General features: G+C 50.1%; 1 protein-coding gene across 2 annotated transcripts in view; it reads right to left on the bottom strand.

The window, feature by feature from the left end:
- Positions 1 to 24,183, bottom strand: part of Pcbp3 (poly(rC) binding protein 3) — a 130,940-nt gene that overhangs the window by 5,255 nt on the left and 101,502 nt on the right. Inside the window, exons 7-13 of one of the 2 annotated variants that reach the window (XM_028773913.1) lie at positions 21,850 to 21,981; positions 20,564 to 20,692; positions 17,381 to 17,455; positions 14,102 to 14,143; positions 3,642 to 3,720; positions 2,917 to 2,976; positions 722 to 774 (exon numbers count right to left, since the gene is read on the bottom strand). In XM_028773913.1, the coding sequence (XP_028629746.1) occupies positions 722 to 774; positions 2,917 to 2,976; positions 3,642 to 3,720; positions 14,102 to 14,143; positions 17,381 to 17,455; positions 20,564 to 20,692; positions 21,850 to 21,981 (570 nt within the window). The remainder of the gene's footprint in view (positions 1 to 721; positions 775 to 2,916; positions 2,977 to 3,641; positions 3,721 to 14,101; positions 14,144 to 17,380; positions 17,456 to 20,563; positions 20,693 to 21,849; positions 21,982 to 24,183) is intronic. The other variant, XM_028773914.1, reaches the window with a different exon arrangement.

The raw sequence follows: 24,183 nt of genomic DNA, 5'->3' as shown, positions 1-24,183 counted from the left end.
TTTGTCACATCCTTGGGGACACCACAGCTGTGGTCTCAAGAGCTTCTGTTAGCACACTTAGTCCTCCCAGGCTGAACAGGGGTCTTGAGAGGTGGTGGCAGTTTCCGAATCAGTGGCTCCAAACCAGAAGGACCAGGGAGGAGGAGCTCATGTCGTTGAGAGTGGCTGCCAGGATAGCAGAAGGGACAGTCTGTGTGTGGGCCATGGCAGGGGTTACCTCCTTTTTGACTTGTATTCAAGATTTCTCTGCCCTAAAGCTAGTCAGACTCTGTCTCAGTTTTTGTCTGACTCTGTCTGTCTGTCTCTGCCTGCCAGCCTGCTTCACCCCCTGTGTGTCTCACTGCCTGCCTGTGTACACAGAGGGTTTATGGGTGTACAGATACACTTGCCCATATAGGCAACTGTGGAAGCCAGACATTGGCGCTGGGGTGTTGCTTCTCCATGTTATAGGATCTTGCTGAGCCTAGGGCTCCTCTCTCTTTCAGCTAGTTGGCTGGCTAGAACGCTCTAGAGATTCTCGTCTCTCCAGCCCTGTCCCTGGGGATACAGACAGTGGTCATCAAGCCCAGCTTTTAATGTGGGGGCCAAGGATCCAAACAGCAAGCCCTTTATCTGCTGAGCCACCTCTCCAGCCCTGTGTGTGTGTATGTGTTTGTGTATGTGTGTGTGTGTGTGTGTGTGTGTGTGTGTGTGGACACGAGGGAGCAGGGGATATACTCACATCATTGGGAATGGTGAGTTCATGAGTGCTGGCCGGTGGGCTGGCATCCAGACCTGGGCACACCAAGGGAACATGATTAGGATTGGGTTGGAGGGAAAGCAGTTTATTGTCATAGCCAGGCCTGGCCCATATTTCCTTGAACTACCTGAGGGCGCAGTTCAGGGGCCCAGGCCCTGGTACCACCCAGGGTAACCCAAATTCCAGAGTTCTAATTTCTCTCCAGAGAAAACAAAAACCAAAAAACTCACACCTTGCATACACAGCCTGGTGGGCCCTGAGCTAAAACGAGGGCAGGCATCACACCTCTGGGGGTTACAAGGCAGCTGGGGCACACACTGACATTGTATGTCTGTTCTTCTTTGTTTAGGAAGACTTGTGGGTGCTGTGTCCCACTCTGTTCCACCCTGAGACCTCATGTGGGTTTCACTGCAGGTAGCCAGAAGTAGCCAAGCACCCATTGTTAATTCTGCGGCTGACACAATTCTGTCCAGAGGCCACGGCACATGGCTAAGCCCAGGTTTTCATGATAAGTTTCAACTATGTCACTAGTTAACAGGCCACAGGCTTCTGCTCCCTGCCTCAGAAACAGAGACAATACACTCAAGGGACTGCCACAGCGGGAGGTGCAATGGCTGTACCCTCTGGGATGGCACATGCTCTATACACAGCAGGCCCAATTCAGCACCACAGGCCCATTGCAGCTCAGGCCTGCAAGTCCTGAAGCTGCTCCTCTTGCCTTCAGACTCAGCAGAGGTCCCTGCATAGGACTGCTGGGTCCTGACTCCAGGCTCTGTATTCTCCTGACAGCCAGCTCTACACACACTGCCTCAGACTGCGCCAGAACCCAGGTCATCCCCTCACTTGGTGCTCCTACTTGCCGGCCCTGCCTCTGCACTGACCTTTCAGTACCACATCTAGACAGCCAGGGAACCCAGGACAATCTCGAGGAGCCCCCACTTCTCACTGTGCCCCTCATCTTCCCAGTTCCCGCTCCAGCCTTGCTCCTCCCCGCTGGCTCCCTGGGAGGGCCACCACCTCGACATCTTGTCTCATGTGGTTATCGGCTCCGGCCAGAGGGTGACCCCAAGGAGGGGTGTCCAGCAGTCAGGCCCAGGGGGAAGTATTGAATGAACCAACTCAGCCATCTCTGCTGTTTACAGATTGAACTCTGGAGTTTTCTACCTCTTATCTCCTTTCAATAATGGCTTTTAATACAATTATTTGGCTATTTAGGGAATCTATACACATTACAGACGCAGGGACAGGTAAAAAGTCACTTGAAAGTACTACTGGCGTGCTGGAGTACTACAGGAGTTCCTGGGGCAGCAGGGGACATCTGTCGGATGTTACATTTGACTGAACAAAGAACGAGAATCCTTTTTCAGGGAGACCAAAGTTAAAGGTATGTCTACTCAGGACAAGGCTTCAAAGCCAGCTGCATTCCCCCACACAGCTACCTGTTGTCTCAGCACGCAGCCTTCCTGCCATGTTACCTGCTCATGTAGGACTCTAGGTCTCTAGAGCCATGATCAAGTTGTCACACAAAAGCATGGTGTGACACCATTTCTGAGGCTGCATCGTTGGCCATATGTACTCATAGCGGCCCACAGGTCTGAAGTGTAAGGTATTTCCCTCACAGGACCAGAAAACACACTCGGCCCCAGTGAATCACTTTTCCCAAGGCTGTTCCCTCAGTCACTGCATCACAGACTACATACACGTCACCCTGCTGTGTCCTGGGAACAGGCATTTAAATGAAAACCAGAAGATGCAGACACACCTAGCCCAGATCCGTCTACTAAGACTTGGTGCCTGTATCCAGGGAAACCCATCTTTCAAAAGCACATACCATCCTGTGGCCTCCTCAGTCGTGTTCTCACTATGCAACCCTATACCCTGCACAGCCGGAGAATTAGTGACAACTCCAGACAGGCCCTCCTCATGTAGGGGCACAATGCCTTAGGCCACCCGACTGTTCACAGGACGGCTGCTCACTGTGCTTGCTCAGACTCGTCATTCACTAACAATGGAAGACCTGGCTCCTGGGTGGTCCCCATTCGGGTCCACAACTTGTGTCCCTGAGAACTACTGTCAGCCAAGTTGGGAGCTAGACACTCAGCTGTCATAGGTGTGGGTACCCTCATCCTCTGTACATGTCCCCTGGCCTGCTCCCCCGGTACTGTGGTCTGTTTTACCTGACGACTGGCCCATCAGATTTTGAGCTTCTTCGGAGGAGTGTAAAGGCAGCTTTTCTCCTGGAGAGCAAAGAAGAGAGAGGTTTAATGTTTTGCCCTCAAGGAGAGAAGCAAGGTCCCTTCAACTAGGAAAGCTCAAAATATGATTGGTGCATGCACAGCCAGACAGGCATGGCCAGTGTGGTTTTCAGCAGCCATAGGAGAGGCTCTGCTTCAGTGAAGGGCATCTAACGCAGATGCCCGGCCAGGCTGTAGCCAGCCCCTCTGACTGCTTCACCACTGGCCTGAGTGCGGGCTAGCTCTGTCAGTGCTGTCCTAGGAGGGCTGCAGCAGCCAGGCTTGGGAGAGGGGGTCATTTCTGCAGTCAGAACGCTCGATGCAGGAAATGATGTGCTCCAAGCCTGGCTAGGAAAAGCCACCTGGGGATGGACTGTGGGTGGCACAGAGCACCGCTCTGCATGTAAGACCCTCAAAAGGCAAGAACACGGAAGCTGAGGGGCAGTAAGGTAGCCCTCCATGGGAGGCAGACCGACCCGCCCGGCCTCAGCTGTGTGCAGCCCACTGCATTAACACTGCAAGACTCAGCATTCAGAGCTCTGGTGGGCCCCTGCGCTACTCACTGGACCGCAGGGAGCTCAGAGAGAGAGAGAGAGAGAAAGAGAGAGAGAGAAAGCGAGTCCCCGGGGGAGAAGAGAAGGTCAGAAAAAGGGCAGCTGGGTACGTACCGGGGAAAGCGGGGTTGGTCTGTCCGAGGGGAGGAAAGGGGGTTTGCTGCATGGCCAACTGGTGGAGCTTGGTCAACTGCTGGGGGTAGGAGGGACACGAGAGCTAAGAAGGTTATCGTCATCGAGAACAAGTCACACCGAGTTAAAAACGGCAGTCACAGAACTTTGCACAGAGAGATTCAGAGGGGCCATGCGGACACATGGCAGACAGGGCAGCGGGACACAAGGACTTGGCCTGGGTGGAACCAATGGGCCTGGCTGCCCAGCAGGCAAGAACCTGAAGGAGTTGTGCTTTTTCCTTCCCGGGCTAGTGAGGAGGGGAGAGGCCAGTGGCTCTGAAGGGAAGGGGAGAGGCGGCTCTGAGAGGAGGGTCTGAGGGACACAGAACAGGACCAGCTGGGCCCCTGAGAGACTAGCAGATTCAGCCTAGCAGATCACCAAACCTTGCTCTGGTTCTAGTTCCACACCAGGCTTCGCTCACCTCCTGGCCTGCAGGCCCCATTTAAGACAAGCCAGTCTAGGGGGTGGTGGGGATGGGGGTGGGAAAAGCGGCTGGTAGAGCTAGAGCCTGCCCTGCAAGCACCTTGTCTTATATAGGGTGACTGAGATGTAGAGGACCCCCGAGGCCACTTTCCATAGGCAGCTGCTCGCTGCTGTCCCAGGCTCCCACCAGCTGAGGAGCCTGTCAAGGCAGAGTTTGAATATGCGATTCCTTTGTTCATTTTCTCTGAGCCTCACTCTTAACGTAAAGAACATCAGATAATAAGAGACTGGGCCTGGCCACACTTTGTGAGCAACAGAGCAGGGTGGGTAGACGCTCTGAACCACACTGCCCTTTTGAGAATCTAGGGCGGTGGTGCAGAGGAGGATATGAGGTGATCACGGAACAGGGGCCCAGCAGGCCACACACCCACAGGAAAGGTGTTGACCCTTCTTTCTCAAACAGGTCCTGGCGAGGCTGCATGTCACCAATCTCAGGCTCTGGAGTCTGGCCTGGATTCCAGAGGATTAAATGCTAAGAGGTCTTCCACTTTTGTTTCTGATAGTTCTGCCGTGTCAAGATGAGTTTTGGGGAGCAAGCCAGTGAATAGCAAAGCTGGAGAGGTAAGGCTGTCCAAACCAGTAGGAGCCCAAAAGATCACTACCGAGTCCCAGATGCCAGACACTGAGTTACAGGATTTAGATTTTTCACTGCTGATTTTGAGCTTGCTTTGATGTGACTGTTTTTCTAGCCCAGATCTTCCCTTTTGGGTTAAGAAATAATGTAACTTTTAAAAATAGGGGCCAGAGAGATGGCTCAGTGGTTAAGAGCACTAGACTGTTCTTCCAAGGGCCATGAGTTCAATTCCCAGCAACCACACAGTGGTTCATAACCAGCTGTAATGGGATCTGACATCTTCTTTATAGCCGGGCAGTGGTGGCACACGCCTTTAATCCCAGCACTTGGGAGGCAGAAGCAGGCGGATTTCTGAGTTTGAGGCCAGCCTGGTCTACAGAGTAAGTTCCAGGACAGCCAGGGCTATACAGAGACATGAAAAAACAAACAAAAAAACCCCAAAAAACCAAACCAAAACAAAAAAACCAAAAAGAGTCCACAGAGAAATTTGACTTAAAAAAAAAAAACCAAAACCTTGAACTTTTAAATTACTGAAAAATTTAAAGACTGTGAAACTTGAAAGTTGTACTATATTCTATATATTCTATATTGTGATATTGACATGAGATTTTGGAGACAAACAAGAAAGGAAAGGTTATGGCTTAACAGTGGTATTTTTGTGTCCAGTTGACAAGGGGTAGTTAGTGCTAATTAGATTTAATTGTTAACTTGGCATAACCTGAACTCACCTGGGAAGGGGAAATCTCAGTTGAGGGACTGTCCAGGTTAGACTGGCCTGTGGCCACATCTGTAAGAGCCTGTCCTGATTGATGCCTGATGCGGGAGGGCCCTGCCCACTGGGCAGCACCACCTCTAAGGGGTGGGACTGGGCTATAGGAGAAAGCTACCTGCACATGAGCCAGAAAGCAGCATTCTTCCATGCTTTCTACTTCAATCCCTGCCCTGACTTCCTCAAGGATGGATTATGAACTGGGAATGTAAGCAAATAAACCCTTACCTCCAAAGTAGTGAGGAGAGGGGGATGGAGGAAGGAGCAAGAGAGAAAAGAGTGTCATGGGGCCGTCAGCAAAGAGACAAGTTGTCACACTGTACGAACCCGTGACCCTTTCCACTTGAGGACGTTTTAGAATGCAAAACAGACAAGGGCGTGTACGTTTGCAGCTCAGTGAATCACGAGGAAATGGAGGCAGTGAATCCATCGCGCAGGGGCCGATGCACCCGCTAACTGTACGTCATCGCATCTGGGGGAAACCGTTGTAGGGCCTCTTGCTCAATTTTCAAACAGTGTCAGTTGCTGCTGACTCACCACTGCACAGACCTTTCTAATGATGCTCTTGAGAGAAGCTGACACTGTACTGACTCTCTAAACTCTGGTCTGTGCTTGTATTTCCCTTATAAAACCCTCCCCAGACCAGAGGCCAGACAGACACTTTCCTGTGTAGTTTTCTTTAAACATGCTGGGCACCTTTTTCCTCTTGTGGAGTTCTTGATAACACGAGGACGTTTGTTGTCATGAAGAACAGCCATGTCTCACTGTTGGGCCCCTTCTCTTTTGGGCGTATAGGGAATGCTGGTCACGACAGGCGGCATTATCCTAGTAGCTATAGACTCTGAACTGTCTAGAGAGTAACAGTCCAGTCAGACTTTCGGCTTCTCCTTGGGCCAAGAGTACACTGTGTCCATTATTGTGACCCTAGAGAAAATCTTAGTCTTTACAACAGCAAATCCTTTTTCATTCTCCTTTATGATACCTTGTAGATTTTAGGCCCATGATCATTCATATAACATTGAAAACAACACAACTTCCCCTGAAGGCCCTTCAGGGTCTGGATTTTCACTGCACTGGTACCTGGAAAGACCTGGAACCTTTGCAATGCTCAGGGTTTCTATCCACGAATGTGACGTCTCTGCACTCAGTGTCATCTTTTGGTTGGAACTTGCAAAAAAGGCAGATATTTTGTTTGGTTTGGCTTGGCTTGGCTTTTGAGACAGGGTTTCTTGGTCTAGCCTTGGCTGTTCTGGAATTCCCTCCATAGTCTAGGCTGGCCACAAACTCAGGCATTTGCCTGTCTCTGCCTCCTGAGTTCTGGGCAACAAAGAGAGGGGTTTTTGTTTTTTTTTTTGTTTGTTTGTTTGTTTTGTTTTGTTTTAGACGTGGTCTCACTTTGTAACCGTAGCTGGCCTGGAACTGTGTGGACCAGCCTGGCCTTGAAGTCACAGGGACCTGCCTGCTTCTGAGTCCTAAAGGCAAGTTTTTCAAAGCAGCCCTTCCTCATTAATTTCACACTCGGTCCTCTGCGAGAGGAATATGCCTCCTAATTCCAAATTCTGAAGTCTGCTTCACAGTCGGGTATGTGATCAAACGTTGCAAACGTTCCCAGGAATTCTGCAATTGTGCCAGGCATGGGTTTCGGCATGGCAATCCTATCAAGCCCACACACATGACTTGTCACTGCCAGGGAAACATGCCGAGACTCCCTGGAGGTGCTTGTCAGACGCTCCAGGTTTCTCTTGGTTGGTATTTCCCTAGCATCTCACACTCCACTCTTCAACTGAGGGTGCTCGGGTTTCAGGCGTGTCTCTTGAAATAAATGAAATTTTCCCAGTTTTAAAGTTTGTTTATCTGGTTAGCTTCAGCATATGTGTGTGTGTGTGTCTGACAGCCTATGTTTTTTTTAAACTAGAAATTTTAGCTCTTTTATTTTCTGCCATCTTATTTGTTCCTTTTTAATTGTCCTGCTTTCTAGGAATTTTTTTCTTACGTTTTAATTTTTGGAATATTTCCCCTTGTTCATTTTCTTCTCTACCACCAGTGTTACACAATGTCTCCCTTCCTGTTAGTGGTCACTTTAAAATTTTAACTCCAAGTGGGCATTTAGGTTTTAAACCCCCAGGCTTTACCCTCTAGTGGATGATGGAACAGTGACCCACCTAATGTTTAATTCCTCTTACATCTTATATATGCTTTTCTCCCTCAACCCCTGGTACTGGGGATTGAACCCGGGCCTTGTATGGTGCACTCTCCCTCTATGCTTCATCCTGAGCATACAGTTATATTTCTATACAGTTGATTCTGTTATGCTAATCCTACCAATTATAAGGCGGGAATAATACTAATTTTGAAGATTTGTGTGTTGGGAATTGGTTCTAATGCTTTGTCTTAATTTGGCTCCCCAAAGTCACCCTTCTAGACCTGAGGGTTCCTGTCCCCAGCTGGCTTTGACTGGTAATAAAGAGTTGCCATAGAGCCAATGGCTGGGCAGGGAGACGGAGGTGGGACTTTTAGATTGTGCAGGCAAGGGACCGAGGGAGAGAGGAAGAGGGTGAAGGGATCCATGGTGCAGGAGCACGGAAAACATAAAGGCCCACCAACATGTCAGATTCCAGGAAGATGGCCCTAGGGGCCATTCCCCTAATTGGGTCTGGGGTAGCAAAGATGAAATATGGATTTAGCAAATATTAATTCAAGAATACCAGAGGGAAGTGTGTGCTAGTTTCAGGGAGGATTAGAAGTGCCCAGCCACTGAACTAGTCAAGGCACATCAAAATTAGTGTGTGTTTATGTGTGTTGTGTGTGCACACGTGTGCAAAAACGTGTGTGTATGCATGTGTGTGCGTGTGCATGTGTATATGAATGTGTTGTGTGTGTGCACGTGTGGGTGTGTTTCATTCGTGAAGTCAGAGCTCTTGGGTGGGTGCAGTGCTCTAGCGACCCACCAGGAGCCAAAGCAGATTAACTAATTCACAGCTCCATTTGTGTTTCTCAAATGCCTACTATTTTCTTTGCTTGCCTTCCAGCCTTCCTCCTGAGATAATTTTTCATATCCTGAATGCCATGCAGGAGGCTGTTAGCCATGGTTCTGTTGGGTCTAGCTGCTTTTCTACAAATGGCTATACTGAAGTCCTTCTTTTGAGTCAGACTTTTAGGACATTATCATTTCTGTTACTATGGCACCATCTTTGATTGTCAGGTTCTAATGAGATGTCAATTGTATCTCTGATCTTGTCATGATCTTATTCTTTGCAGCCTGACTTGGCCCTCGATGTTACTGCATAATTTTATTTTGGTATGTCTACAATGGAGTTATTTTTGCTTATCCTTTTGGAACTTGTTGGGATAGCTAACTGTGATGATTAATTTCTCTCATTAATTTCAGAGACTTCCCAGGGCATCCCTCTTGGCATCCTTCTCCATCCTGGTGTCTCCTGGGCTATAATGGCTGCCCATGGTTGGACCCGCCCTCCTTAATGGTACTTCGTAGGCTTTTTAATAAGTCATGGCGGGGCTTCTGAGGTTAAGGGTGTGCCTTAAACTCAGAGTGTGCCTCAACCACTGCTGGCTCAGCAGTGAGGGCCCACAGAGGAAATGAGGGAGAGAAGAAAAGGCTAGGCTTCAGGGAATGGAAGCTGGCTATGTGGCCCCTTGGTTTTGTGAGGCACATTGTAGTTGTTCTGACTATTAGCAGGAAGAATCAAAAAAGACCCATGGAGGAGTCTGGATCTGGGAGGAGGACAGAGTCGGAAGGTGTGGTGACAGCTGATGGCCAGGGAGTGTGCTAGCTCCTTCCTTTCTCACTATTAGAGGGAAGGGCATCCTCACCCATTCCCACAGGGTTCCAGAGGCAGATATTGAACAAATAGGAGGGGAGGCACCCTAGGGAGCCGCACAACACTCTGCAGTACCTGGCATCACCTCAGAAGGTTCATCACCTCAAATGCCAGCATTGCCAATGCGGCATCCAGACTATGCACCTTTCTCACGCCTCTGCAGTTTTCAAGATGTACTAACTAAAGAATAAACATCTTACCGGGTCCAGAACTTCTACACCCCCAGGGTCCTTAATGGTGGCTGCAGACACACTGCAATGCCACTTCTCCCCCTGACTCTCAGGGGTCCTTGTCAAGGGGACCTAAGAGTATCCTCCTCTGGGACGTGAGTGATGGCCCTGAGGTCCAGGTCACAGGCTAGTGCAAGGCGCAGGTTAGGATACAGGCAGAGTGAGAGCACAGGGCCCGGGAAGAGGGTAGAGTCAGGTTGAGAGAACAGAGACATAGTCTCGGTCAGTTTCATCAAGCTGCTGTCTCATGTTTACTTGCTTTCAGGCTTCCTTTAAATAACAGGGATGCTAGCGGGGCGACTCGGAAGCTGAAGATGAGGTAAGAGATTCACACCCGAGGGTGGGTTTGAAGTTAACTACAGACAGTCCTGACCTAGGATGCTCTTGTGCCGCAATACAAACTGTACTGGGAATTTTGACCCTTTTATGGACTAGTAAGAGATGAGCCGTAGTCCCTTATGCTGGGTAGCAACAGTGATTTAGTCCTTCAGGCAAGCCACTGACATTTAGTGCAGCAGTGTCCATCTGGAATGCTAGGTATGTTGGAGTAGTTCTGTAGTTTTCAACTTAGGATTCTTTCAATTTATCATGTCTTCATTGGTACCTGGCTCAATGTAAACTGGGACCATCTGTGATGTCCTCAGAGGAAAATAATTGTGTCTTGGTTCAATGTCACTGGTGTAAGGAAAGTGACAGAGACATAAGATGTGAGGGACCTAGCAGTTCACCCCATAGCTCAGCTGTATGCCCAGGCTCTCTCTATGTGCCTTCTGTATCTCTCCTGTGTCCCGGGACATAGTGCTGTTTCGCTTTCTTTTCTTTTTTCTTTTCTTTTCTTTTTTTCTTTTTCTTTTTCTTTTCTTTCTTTTGGTTTTTCGAGACAGGGTTTCTCTGTGTAGCCCTGGCTGTCCTGGAACTCACTCTGTAGACCAGGCTTGCCTCGAACTGCCTGCCTCCCAAGTGCTGGGATTAAAGTCATGCACCACCACTGCCCAGCTTCACTTTCTTATTTATTTCTGACACTAAGCCTGACTGATGCTTACAGGATGCAAAGTGCCTAGACACTTTCCGAGGAAGGCTTCAGAGCAGAGAATCGGATGCAAAGGGTCTCTGATGAACACTTTCCAGAGCTACTGAGTGGCCATTCTAGAGAAATGGACATGAAGGCGTGCAGACACCTAACCCTGCTGAGTGGCCATCTGAGAGAAACAGTTGGAAAGGTTAATGGGCACTGTGCAAGGCTTGTGAGTCCAGAGAATGTACCAGACTGTGTTAGGCATGGCCTCTCATAGTTTCTGCAGCTCAGGTGTGTGTCTCAGAGCCTTGGGAGCTCAGAAAGCTCTAGAATCCTGAGTTAAATCTCTCATACATGGCAGGCAGGCACTACAGGAGACTGAGGGTCAGCAGATGCATGATTTCAAAACAAGAGTCATTTAGAGCATTGCTTAAAACGGGGCCCGGAAAAGGTGCATGTTCTCATCCAGATAGAGAATAGTCAGATCCTAGGGATGAATCTCCTGATAGTTCTCATGTCTGACTCGTGGATCTGATTATTCAGGTAAATAATTAAGTATCTAAACAATGACTGCCACTGCTCTGAGGTGAACTTCATATGCAATTAATATTTTCTAATAGCTATACTTACATTCTAAGAAATTTAAGCTTCAAAAAAAAAATCTCCTCCACGTCCTCAGTTCAGATAAAAGTCATCCTGGCTCTCATTAGACCTGTCACTGAATAGCCATTTCATTCCTCTTTGATGTGGATTATCTGAAGTCTTCAATTTTGTATGTGAAAGACAGGCTCTTTCAGAAGTTCCACGTTTTGCTCACAAATCACATAATCTTGCTACAGAAAATAGAATGAGTGTCATAGGAAAAGCCATCTCGTGACAAATGGCCGAGGTGCTAGTTCATTCTTGCTATTCTAGCAAGACGTGTAGAATGGGCAATTTGTCAACAGCATGAATTTGCTGCCTCCAAGCATAGAAGCTGGGTGTCTATGATCAAGGTTCCAGAAAGCTCTGTGCTGGTAAGAGCCCGGCTCATTTTTCAAAGCAGGACCCGAAACGCTATGTCCTCACATGGTGGAAGAGATGGGAGAGGGAGGTCAGTTCCCCAGATGCTTTATAAGTGCATTAATCCACTCATGAGAAAGAACCTCAAAGATTCAACTAGTTCCTGAAGACCTTGCCTCTGAATACTAACACCTTTGTGACTGAGTTTGAATACATGACTGTCAAAGGATACATACATACAAACCACAGCACATGTCAAACCTCACAGGACATAGGCGGTAATAGCAACATTTGCTTGTTAGTTTAAATAAAGCTGAAATCATTTAGAAACTACCCATTAAGCCATCCAGAGAATATGAGAAAGATGACAATATCACACTGACACAGAAATAAGCCAGGAAAACCAACACTCAATCTCTCTCTCTCTGTCTCTCTCTCTCTGTCTCTCTCTCTCTGTCTCTCTCTCTCTCTCTCTCTCTCTCTCTCTCTCTCTCTCTCTCTCTCGGGTCTGTAAATCAGGAGGACCTGAAATTAGAGTTAGTTCTATCAACTCTAGTGTCTACATTGCATAAGGGACACTGAAAGCTACAGAAAACCCACAGGACGCCCCTCCAGTTAGTCCTTGACCATCTGGCTTTGGTGACTTAATCCTGATAAGCTTTAATCTGGTTCCAACAGCCTTCTACTGGGTTATTAGATGCTGCAGTTTGAATTCTGTAGTGCCATTGAATCTCAACAGTCTGGTTTCCAAGTCTGCGTCAGTATGTGTGTGTTCCTACATAGGTGGAAATGCCTGCCCCAGCATCACAAGAGGACTGGGCCATCCTGGAAGTGATTTCCTGGCCCTTCCTGGCCCCCTTTACCTAGTTTCATCACCTACCCACAATGGCTGCCCCTGCCTGTCATGAGTACACAGGCTCTGCTTTCTCTGCCATGGCAGCTGGGGACAGAATGAGTAGAGCCACTGTGGTATATTCTGGTCAGGGTGGCCCACAGCCTCAGTGTCTAAGCAGCCAAGGGCAGATGTGTCTGCTGTGGTATCGCAGGGTGAGATGCTATGAATTCAGGCATAGCAGTCCCAGGCAATCTATATCCAGGTACCATCAAACATGGCCTTGTGGGTATGGCCATGCCTGGGCAGGGATCTTCCCACCCAAGTTTTCCGATGGTTTGTGTGTTGTTTTATCAACAGGGTTTAAAAAAAGCAACATGTATTTTTCACTACCGGAATTTCCAAGCAACAACAGTGAATCCATATTTTCTATAACTAACACTCATTTAGTGTTATTTCCTGCCCCACTCAAAAGACTAGGCCTCCAGAAGAACAGCAGCTCAACTGCTTTCCCGACACTGCCGGCGCGTCTCAGGGCACTGAGCAGTGGACACAGGGGACTGTTCTAGGGGCAGCTGCTGAACCCTGAACCCAGGGAGAGAGGCACGGGCTGGAAATTCCGTAATGCAGTAGACTATTTGACCAGCATGCTTGAGGTCCTGGGTTCAATTCCCAACACATGAGGCTGTAGCTCTTTCCCCTCCTGCTTCTTTCTGCCCTCTCTCGAATCCTTCCTGGACTCCTAGAACCTACTAGCATCTCCAAAGCCCCTAAAGGATGTGCTGCGCTCGTGGCTGCTGCCCACGATCTCTTGGCTTCTACAGACTCAGCGACACCATCACTCCTAGTGTCTCCTCTTCCTTTGGTACCCAGCTCTCCACTGGAGGTGAGCCAAGAGGCCGTCTAAGACTCTCCTCCTGATCCCCACAGGCTCCCTCAGGAGGTTTTGAATTCTCCAGTACAGATCATATTATATTCATAGCATCACACCACCGGGAGATGTCTGAACAGACCTAGGCCAAAGCACAGGTGATAGGTCCAGCTAGACAGGCTTAGGGCTGAGCCCAGGAGTCCGCTTCCGCATTCAGCATCTTACTAAAAACTACAAGAGTTGGAAGCCTCCACCCCCCCCCCCCCCTTTTGGCTGTCACAATTAGGCCTTTGTAGAATTCTACATGGGTAGAATCCATGCTTTGGTTTGGGCTCTTCAAGTTTGGCGTCCCCAGCTACACACTGAATGCCCTTTTCAGGACACCTTGAGGGAATAGTTGTGATGATGTGACCTGACTTAAGTGCACAGAAAGTGTCTTGCCCACGATGGCCACAGGTGGCAAGCCACACTCTGTCAGGCCAGCATACTGTGGGGGTGGGTAGGACAATTTGTGGTCACAGATAAAAGGCTAGGCCTGTGTGGGGGAGGGAAGCCCAGGACGGCAGCAGTTTGACATCAGGCCAAGTCCTCAACACAAGCAAGAATTAGTGCTAAGAGGTTAAAATATTATCCAAGGTCAGATGGATACGACAGACGTAGGAGACACAGAGAAAACGGATTAATATTATTGTGTAATATTAATATTAGTAGCAATTAACAGCAGCGTGCAGGAAGGTACACAGTCATGAAGAGAGGGAGAGAGGAGGGGCAGAGTGAAAACTCACATCTGGGTGGGGGATGGCGTACTGTCCCTGGATGGTGTAGGCCTGGAGCAGAGAGAGAAAGAGACAGTCAGTCAGCTTGGGATGTGGCGGGACCTCAGCTTGTTAGCCACTAGTGACCCAGCCTAGTGTGCCCTAGGATGCTAAGAACCTTCTGGGGACAGTGTTCTCCATCAGTGCATGTCTCCACCCACCTGGCCCTGTTTGTGGATGGGGGAGAGGGGTCTCAATTACAGTTGGTGAGTCCTGGAAAATTGCCCTTGCTCTGAGCTGTGGCCAACTGCTGTTTCTAACCCTGATCTCTCCGAACATCCTTAAAATTGGAAACCTATGTACGAATGACCCACTTAAACCCCTCAGTAAAGGACCACTGGTTATGATTTAGCCCCCAAGACATTCAAATGACAATAGAGGTTTTTACAAGTGACCAGTAAAAGTTTTTGTCAAAGCTATAGGAACAATTGGGTATAAATTGGTCACAGGACTGACCTTGTTTGTCTTACCAAATCTTATATGGAATCTCTCAGGGGACAGGGCTCCTCTCTGAAGGCCAGTGTGGTGCCCCCAAGGCTCCTTCAGTGTCACCATTTCCCTTGCTTCAAATCTGTATACTCTGCAGGCTTCTCCTATCTAGCCCCACTCTGAAACCCAGGGACAGAGCCCTCAATGGTCCCTTCAGCTATGATGCCCTTTGGCAACTCAGACAACAGACAAACGACACAGTCAAGGGAGAGCGAGATGACCAACAACTGTCTGGCTTCAGGGCAGTGCCACACCATGCTGGTGGAGGCACAGGAGTAAGGACATGCTTCCACCACCTGTGGCCCACCCTTGAGGGCTCTGGACATGTGAAAGAGTTTCCTCAGGGGATCTACCACCCAGAACCTCCCATATTTTTTTTCTTCAATGTGCTAAGAGTTTCTAATCATAACCCAATGCAGGGGCTCATGGCCAGGTGAGAACCTAACAGGGACCTGGCTCTAGGCCAGCAAGCCTGTCATGGGATGACCTTGCTGTGCTAGCAGATGAAGAAAAATAACCCTAGCAGATATGGCAGTTCCACGGAGAAAAAGACAGGCTAGCTGCTCCATGGGAGAGGGGGGATGGGGTGTGGTCTTGGCTTTTGGAAAACTGCTGTCAGGAATGATCTCCAAGTCTTACCCCAGGAGCATCACCCGAGGAGGGAACACGTTATCATTCCTGGCTGGACCACTGGGAACTGTGAGGCCTGCTGCTCCCTCCCAGCCCTATGTGGCTGAGCAGAGCTGCAGAGCGCAGCCTGGGCTGGTGTCTAATACTATATGTCTCACTCCCTACCCAGGGTTGTCTCATTTCTCGGTACTTTCTACCTGGGGGAGTTATCAGCTTGGCCAGGCACATAACAATGGCTGCGGAGTCGGTTACTGAAGATTCTAGGCCTCTTCATTTACTCCTCCTAAAGTGTTGGATACCCAGGCAGCCTCTTCTGGGCTCTACCCCATGTCTTGGACACATGGGGATGGAGTCCCGGAGGGGACCTACCCAGAGCTAAGTTACATCTTTCCTTCTGAGCTTGTATGTTGGCTTACCTACAAGCTTCCCTGCAGGATGACCCTCCTATGACTCTGTTTCCTATGGATAGCCAAGGCAATCAAGGCCAGACCACACTGTTCCCAAGGGAATGGTGATGCTCTCTTAAAAGGCTAACACTGTCAGGGGATAAACATAATAACAGAGTGGCTGTCACTTCTGTGACTGGAGTTGGGGGCACTATTGACCATTATATAGGTAGATGGGACCAGGGGACACTGGCCATGATACTTCTCCATAGTGGCGCTGCCCTTGGAATTGGGGCTGTGACTGTGTCATGTAGTATGACCGAGTGTACATTAATTTGCATAGAGGCCTTCTAAATAAAGTCCTGTTGTGGATTTTATTGTATCATGGATTCCATCCACATAGGCTATCGTGGGACAGAGAGATACCGTTCACACTGGTTCCTGACCTGTCAGCTAGCCCTGAATCTGGGGAGAACAATAGAGAACTTGACGGGCTTGCCAGTGTAGCCCTATCTCTGACATCAGCATGGTCCAGAGCACAGCTCTAAATCTCATTCAGGCTGTGAGGTGGGCAAGACCCGCTGTACCGTGGGATGTGTCACATGCTTGGTCTGTATCAGGGCACAGGACTCTCTGCCAGCAATGAGGCAGACCTGAGCCAGAAGACCATGTTGTATGTGTATGCACATGCATACATGCATGTATGTGTTAGAGTAGGAAAGGAGATGGGGGTAACAGGTCTGACCCACACATGCTGAACACATTACTGCTGTTCTCTGGATATTGTGAAGCAAGACTAGGGGAGAAGTTTTCTATGCCTTTCTTTTTCTTTTTGAATAATACAGTAAAAGCCCATGTCCACTCTGTCAGCTGGGATACCTATGGGGAGTCTCTGACTTAACTCTCCCTTGAACAAAGACACACATCGCGGCCGACAGGACACAGAGCTCTTCTGGGCGGACCCCTGGCTGGTTGTGTTCAGGTCATCTGTGTGGGTGGGGTCTCGTGGGCCTAAGGGGGGGCATCTGAGTTTCAGTGAGCACGTGAGGAGACCAGATAGGGACCTCCTCCAATGTCCCCACTTCCTGGCCAGCGCTGGTCACAGACATAAGCTCTTCTCCAGGAGACAGATGCTGGCCACTAAATCCTCAAGGATGGGGTTTATAACTATGAGCTCCCTGTCTGTGAGGATGTCTAGTCAGGCAGGCAAGGGGTAGCAGGGATGGATCCCAGCCAGAGTGGAATATGGGCGAGCCTTGAGACCATGCATCTCTTCAAAGGGATGTGCCTGCTGCTCCCTGGGGATGATGGTAAGGTCTGAGATGTGCTTCAGAGAGAAACAGGACCCTAGTTCCCATAGCTCTAGAGGATCCAAACCCCAGTCAGAGCCACCTAGAATGTTTCTGCCAATTTAAGCTGCCCAGCACAACACCCACAGAGGAGGTCTGGCAGGTGTGGCTAGACAGTGCCTACATCTGCATGGGTCTGGAGGTCTCTCCTGTCTCCTACAGGGATCTCACTGGAAAATGTATCCAAGGGATGTAGCTGTGAGCTACAGTCCTGCCTCCCCCACCCCACCCCACCCCCACCGCCTGGTGTGAGCCAGAGAGCTCTGTGTCCATCGCAGGGTGGGAGACGTGCACGTGAGAAGGCGAGAAAACCTGAGTGCACTAACGGGCAGCGGCGGATGCTGCAGTAAAAGGCTGAGGTTGGCAGTGGAGGCCGCGAGCGGGTCGGCTCTTACCTGACCACCTGCAAAAATGACAGGGGTGGAGGCGGGCTTTGGGCGGTAGGGAATGGTGGCACCTTTCGGTGGGGACTAGGAAAAGGGACAGGAGAGGGAGAGAGTGGTTAGAACAGCTTTGCTGTTGGCCTTGGGCTGCCTTCCCACGCCCACCCCTCCGTAGGACCCCACCCTCCCATCCCTCCGGAGGCGGCCAGTAAAGGTTCCAACAGGCCACCATGGTGAGCGGAGGGGCCATCCAGGCCCATCAAAAGGAGATGAGTCTGTCCTCAGCACACTGAGGCAGGCTAAATTCTACATCTTCAATGCCTTCTTCACTGGGGTGGCCAGCCTTCTTCTAAGCTTGCATGGTTTGGTACCTATCCTTAATAGACCTGTTCGTGGCCAGCCAGGCAGGAGCGGGGTTCCACAGGAGTGCCAAGGTAGGTAGACCACCTGCTTGTTGGTTAGCTGACCCCCTGGACTTTGCGCACCACTGCTGTAACCCTTTCCTCCTGGTGTGGGGATCCGACGGCAGATATGGCAGTGACTGCACAGAGGAGCAGCTGGCATCCTTTGATACACCAGTTCCTGGGAAAAGCCAACGTTGAGCACAACTCAACGTGTGTAGCGACCCACGGTCTGCTTAGCCTAGAGCAGAGGCTGCTAAAATGGCTTAGAATCATTCCGTTTCACCAGGGAAAACTTAGGTAGCTTTCAGAGGCTGAATGAGATTCCACAAGGACGAACTCCGTTGTAATCATCCTTGATTACGCTTGGGTCCCAAATGTAGGCTTCTCCTCCCGGATGAATGCTGTTCTCAGGTCCCAACAAGTCCCAGCTTATCCTCTCTGGGTTGGTCAGAGGTGCTCAGCCTCCCTCAGCTCCAGGCAATATCACTAGCTGATGCTACCAAGGCAGAAGAGGCCGGAGCTCTTGGCTATGTGACAGACCAATGATTAATATTCTCAACTTGAAAGAATAACCTGGGAGACAAGCCTCTGGGCATGTCTGTGGCAACTGTCTGGGTTAGGTTAGCATCTGAGCATGCCTGGGGAACACCATTCTATGGGCTGCAGTCCTGCACTGAGTACAAAGGGGGAAAGGGGCCTGTTCATTAACCTCAGCTTCCTGACTGCAGATTCAGCATGCTCGGGTGCCCTCTGACCCTGACACCATGCCTTTCCTGACCCCACCCCCACAGTAGAAGCCAAAATAAACCATCCTATACTGAAGCTGCTTTTATCAGATGTTCCGTTACAGCAACAAGTAACTATAGCACAGACCATCTCTGCCCACCAGAGCCCGCTGAGGATGTGACCTTGGAACATCCTTTACTCTGTGAGCTGACAGTAATGGGCAAAGGACTCTGTCTGTGCTGGCCCCTGGGAATGCCCATATTTCCCCTTGCTGGGGCCCTGTGGTACGAGATCATGCAGAGAGCTACAGTGTCTCCAGACCTACAGTAGCTGCTACATTGTTCTGGCTAAGTACTCCAGATCCTAGGGCCCTGTCACCTGTGTTCCAGGCTGCTTCCCTCCCAACATGGGGATCCCCTGTGCCCATTCAGAAGGCCCAGTTTCATTTTCATCCACCTGTAAAAAAGTGACCTTCTGGGCTTACATCATCAACATTCTCGGGGCAAGCCAGCCCTGGAGGTTTCCCATTCCTCAGGGGTGTGTGAGGCTCCAGGGCTGTGGGGCAGGAGGTCCACAATGGCAACACTTGCTTTCTTTGCAGGCCTCATCCGAGTACATCTGCTGGGTGCAGTAGTTTTCATTACTGTGGAGGTACAAAGGGTACACCCCATAGGCAAGCTTTAAAGGCCTTTGATTGACAAGCAGGATCTTGGAGCCTTCTTTTGCCTTTTCCTTGCTGCCCTTCCTGTAGAAGGGGGGGCTCTTTCCACTGCATCCTCTTCCTTCCTGGTGAGGGAGGCCACGCCCTTCTTGCAAACTGCATCATGCAAATAAGAGGGGGGTGACTCTGTTAGGTCAGCCTGCACGGCTGACATCCATGATGTGGACAGCCATGGTTTCTCTCATACCATCTAGAGAGGCGAGTTCTGACACACAGCGCCCAGGCTCTGGCTCTGCTACCATCAGCCCAGAAGTCTGCTTGGAGCTTCTGACAACGACACATATTGTCCTGAGAAGAGGGCTGCTGGCTCTGATGTCCACTGTATAACTGCTACCACCACTCCTTGCCACTTCAAGGGTGTCACTGAGTTGACTGTACATGCCTCACTGTTTGGGGGTAGAGGGCAGTACAGGAGCTGTAGTCTTTAGTGATGACCCTCAGCCTCTGGGCTCCTGGGATTGGACCATCCTATCGCCCTGACCAGTGTGTGGGGAAGTCTGCATGAGAATAACATTTTGTAAAACTTCTTGAACCTCACAAGATAGGCCTTAGGAAAATAAAACTATGCAAACATTTAGAATAGAGTTAACCATGACTCAGAGTGGATGACCCAGCAGCTGCTCAGTTCTGTGGAGATGTGACTGTGGCCTCAGCTTGGCCTGTGGGAGGGCAGAGCTCAGCGGTGTTCCAAACATGAAAGGCCATGTTTGGAAAGGGTCACAGAAGTTGCTTGAGGGAAGGGCACAAGTGCAGAAGCTGCCATGAATTCTCTCCATCCCTGACCGGAACTTCAGGAGGCTGCTCCTGTCTGGTGGCTCCTTCTTTCTCCTCTTCCCCCTCTGTCGCCACATCTCTCTCTTCACATTGTATTTCCCTGGATCCGTCTGAGTCCTACCCAGTACTACCCAGGGTAGTAGTTCCCTTCAAGTCTGCAGACCTCTAAGTGCTGGATGGCCTGACAGGCAGGAGACATCCTCTTATCCTTCACCACACCTGCCTCTAGTCAGAGCAGTTACCACTGCGAGGCTGAATCCTCACGATGTGCCCACCCCCGCTCTCACCATGCTCTGCCACTAACGTCCAGACAAGATGATGGCCACGGGCTACCATCAGGAGACACGTCCAAGAGTGTCCCTTCAGCCTGCCTGGCTCGTGTCAGAGGCCAGGAAGCCCAAGCCTGGAATTTGCTTGTCCTTGATGTCTGATCCCCACATACCCTAAGTGACTACCCAGTTTCTCAGGAGCCTTAGTGACAAGGCTAACACATCACAGAGAGTGTACCAGGCCCTGAGCAAGGCGGGCAGGTGACGGTGGGCATGCTGGCCCACCATGTTCATACTGTACCTCCAGCATGACCACACAGATCTGTTTCACACACTGGATGATGGCGTCCGGGGTCCCTGAGATAGTCACTGCCCGCTCTGTGGAGTTGGGCAGCATGTCACCTGCCACCTGGACCTGAGCACCTGTGGACTGCAGAGAAGGGCCGTTGGAAGGACCGCAGACTGGAGACAGTGACATGAAAAGGGGAACGGCACCCCAATTCCTGGGGACACACTCTGGGTGGTCTGCACTGTGAAAGCCCTTCACTAGAAATGGAGCCTTAACTGGTCATGGTGCCCAGCCTCCCTTACCTTACTAAATGTCACCGTCCCTCAATCCTGCCTCTGCACATCCTCTGAGGAAGCTGTGTCTTCCTGGACTGAATGGCACTGTCCCACCTCAGCAAGTGTACAGCCGCGGTTCTCAACCTTCCTAACACTGCAACCCTTTAATACAGTTCCTCACGTGGTAGTGACCCTCAATCATAAAACTATTTTTGTTGTTACTTCATAACTGTAATTTTGCCACTGTTAGAGTCGTAATGTAACTATCAGAGTTTTCAATAGTCTTAGGCGACCCCTGTGAAATGGCCGTTTGACCTCCAAAGGGGTCGAGACCCATAGGTTGAGAACCGCTGCTGTAGAGGAGAGTCTCCAGGGAAATAGGGAATTCTTCTTCCTCCATGGAAGTAGGTCACTCGGAGGCCAGGAAGCCTGGGACCCGCCTGCTCTTAATGTCTGGCCACCAAATACCTCCAGTGACTGCTAGAATCAAGCGAGCCCCACAAACTTCAGTGACAATGTTAGGGGTCCCACAGGGTGAACCAGGCATTTGCCAAGAGTCAGGCTTCTTAGCATCTTCGAAGTCACAGAAGAGGACGGGAAGGAATCAAGAAGGGGTGACTGTTTTCCTGGCTAAGGGAAGGGCTTAGCCTTCCTGGAAGTAATGTATTTTCAATGTCAAACCCACATCAAGTTCAGACTCCATTAAAATCATCCCAGGGGGTAGGCCCTAAAGGACAAAGTGGCATCTCTCAGGCCCAGAGTATGCCCAGAGCCACGGAACTTGGGTGCTAAAATCTGCCTGTCCAAGGATCTCCACCCCATCCTTGTTCTTGTGCAGGGTCACTTCTGGAACAGGCCACTGTGTGTACACACCAGTGTGGCAGCCTTCCCCACACCCCACCTCTCACTGGCAAATCGGGTCATCTGTTACATTTGGACACCAGCTTTGAGCCACCAGGGGCAGTGGCATCAGCTCAAGCACTTACAGACTGCGTGGGAGACATGTGATAGGATGGGCAGTACCTCTCGGATCTCCTTGATCTTGGAACCACCTTTGCCAATCAGGGACCCACACTGGCTGGCAGGGACCACGAGTCGCAGTGTCACTGGGGGCTTGCTGGTGGCAGGGCTGTTGCTCATGGAATTAATGATGTCCTAGGGAGGAGAAAGCAGGCACAGTGAGTACAGCGGTGTGGCTTAGGAACATTGTGAGGACATGTTTGTGGCATCTCTTCCTTGTACTGGCTTCACTGCACACTGGAAAGCCCTCTCCTACATAGGGAAGGACTCAGAAAACAGACCCAGCAATCATGGAACCTTCAGAGCCAAGCCAGGCTTAGAAGGAACAGGGGACATGGGCCAGATGGCCTCACACACTGACTATGCCCATGGATCCACAGGCTGGGTGGCCAGTGTGTCACAGTGGATTCAGGGCAGGGTGTAGGTGAGGAAGATACAAGGTTAGGTCTGACCTCATCATGAAAACCTATTAGGTATGAGGACAGAGAGATGTGTGAGGCCAGCTTGCCTGGGCTCAGTGGACAGCAGATAGAACACTCTCAAGGAAGTTTTATAGCTGCTCAGATGGACCTGCTGAGAGTCCAAGGCCCTGTTTCCATGAAAACGCAGAGGAGCCTCTGCATCATGAACCCTCATTATAGAAGAGGTAGCCCACCTTGGGGCAAAGAAGCTGATACTAGTATAGACCGCCATCCTGGAAAGCTACACCCGAGCCTGCGGTGCACCCAGCTAAATGGTCAGAACTGGACCTCATGCCTTTCCCATGGCTAGCTCCATCTCTAATTCCCAACTGTCCATAACCAAATGAACCCCTGCTTTTCCTGCGTGATCACCAGGGAACCTTGCTTCTAGTGAGCCACTGTTCCTGCCCAGACACTTCATCCATTGCCACCAGGGGCACTGGCTAATGCCTTGCCCCACCCAGATCTGCACACAGAGCTTTCAGCTGCTTCCGCTGCTCTGTTTGGGCAGCTTGCTCATGGCTCTCCATTAACGCTTGCCCTGGTCCCTATCCAGAGGCCTCCGCCATATGCTATGTTGCCACTGACGGGAAACGATTAGCTAGTGTTTTGAAAACATTAAAGAGAGACTGCGAGAGACCAAGAGGACACTTTCCGGCCACTTGTCACCTTGTGAAGCAAAGCAAAGGTGGGAGAAGTAAGAAGGCAAGCTTGGCTCAGGCCATCAGAACCACCCCCACGGGTGTTTATTATGGCTTCCTGTCTCCTTGACTGAGGGCGACTTAGCGACTATATGTGTGTTAGGGGATAACAAAGCATCTCTTTGCAGAATGCTATAGCCCTTAAAACTGCTAAAAACGGCTTGGTTTTATTTTATTTGGGGGGCAGATCAACGTTTATATCAAATGTCTGGGCACACGCTTTACAGGAGCCTGTGCCCATCACAAATACTGCCTTATTACCACAGTGTTCCAGGAAGCAGCAAGGATTGGTAGCAATTAAAATTACTAACACTTTCAGGACTTGGGGTGTAGTTTAGCAACAGCACATACTTAGAATGTCTGAGGCTCTCAGTTTAATCTCTGGCATAAAACATTAAGTTTCCAGGATACCTTGAGATCCTTAGGCCAAAGTAAACCAATACTATGGCCATACTGCCCACTACCTGCAGATACTTTTTCCTGTGATGGGTCTGTTTGGTGCTATGCTCTGTCTTGCTACAGGCAAAGATAGATGGTAAATACTATCAGGAGACAGGCTGCCCTGTTTACCACCATAGGCTGAGGCAGCTTCCCAGGCACTGCTCTATAACCTTCCACCAGGAGGCGCTGTCTCCTTAAGAAGAGCAGCTCTGGAGCCTCAAGGACAGGACACCAGACAGCATGAACCCAAACTGCAGCGGTGAAACTCTGGGGATGCTTAAACCTTGGCTTCGTGTTTCACACAGCAATCTACAATCCAGCATTCTATTATAGCAGAACAGTCGCTCCAGTAATCTCACAGATTCTGTACAATCAGCAGCAGAGAGCTAATTTCAGACAACCACAGGGAGCTAGGAAGTGTGAAGGATGAACTGACTGTCTCTTCCTGGGATATCAACCCAATATCCTCATCTAATTCACTGTGATAGCGTCCATCTGGTGCTATCTGCATTCCTCCAAAGGTGCGTGTGCTAAAGGCTTGGCTTCCAGCCTGTGTTGCCTTTGGGAGATGGGATGGTTAACTTAGTCTGTCAACTTGACAGGATCTAGAATCACCTAGGAGACCAGTCTCTGGGCGTGTCTGTGAGGAGATGTCTAGAGGTACTCTAGAAGAAGACTTACCACACCATTGCCTCAATGGGAGCATCACCCCAGCACAGTCTGAATGTGGGCAT

The sequence above is a fragment of the Grammomys surdaster genome, unplaced genomic scaffold (genome assembly GCF_004785775.1).
Source record: "Grammomys surdaster isolate TR1022 unplaced genomic scaffold, NIH_TR_1.0 237, whole genome shotgun sequence".
Lineage (NCBI taxonomy): Eukaryota > Metazoa > Chordata > Mammalia > Rodentia > Muridae > Grammomys > Grammomys surdaster.
This window is presented reverse-complemented; position numbering and strand designations above follow the sequence as displayed.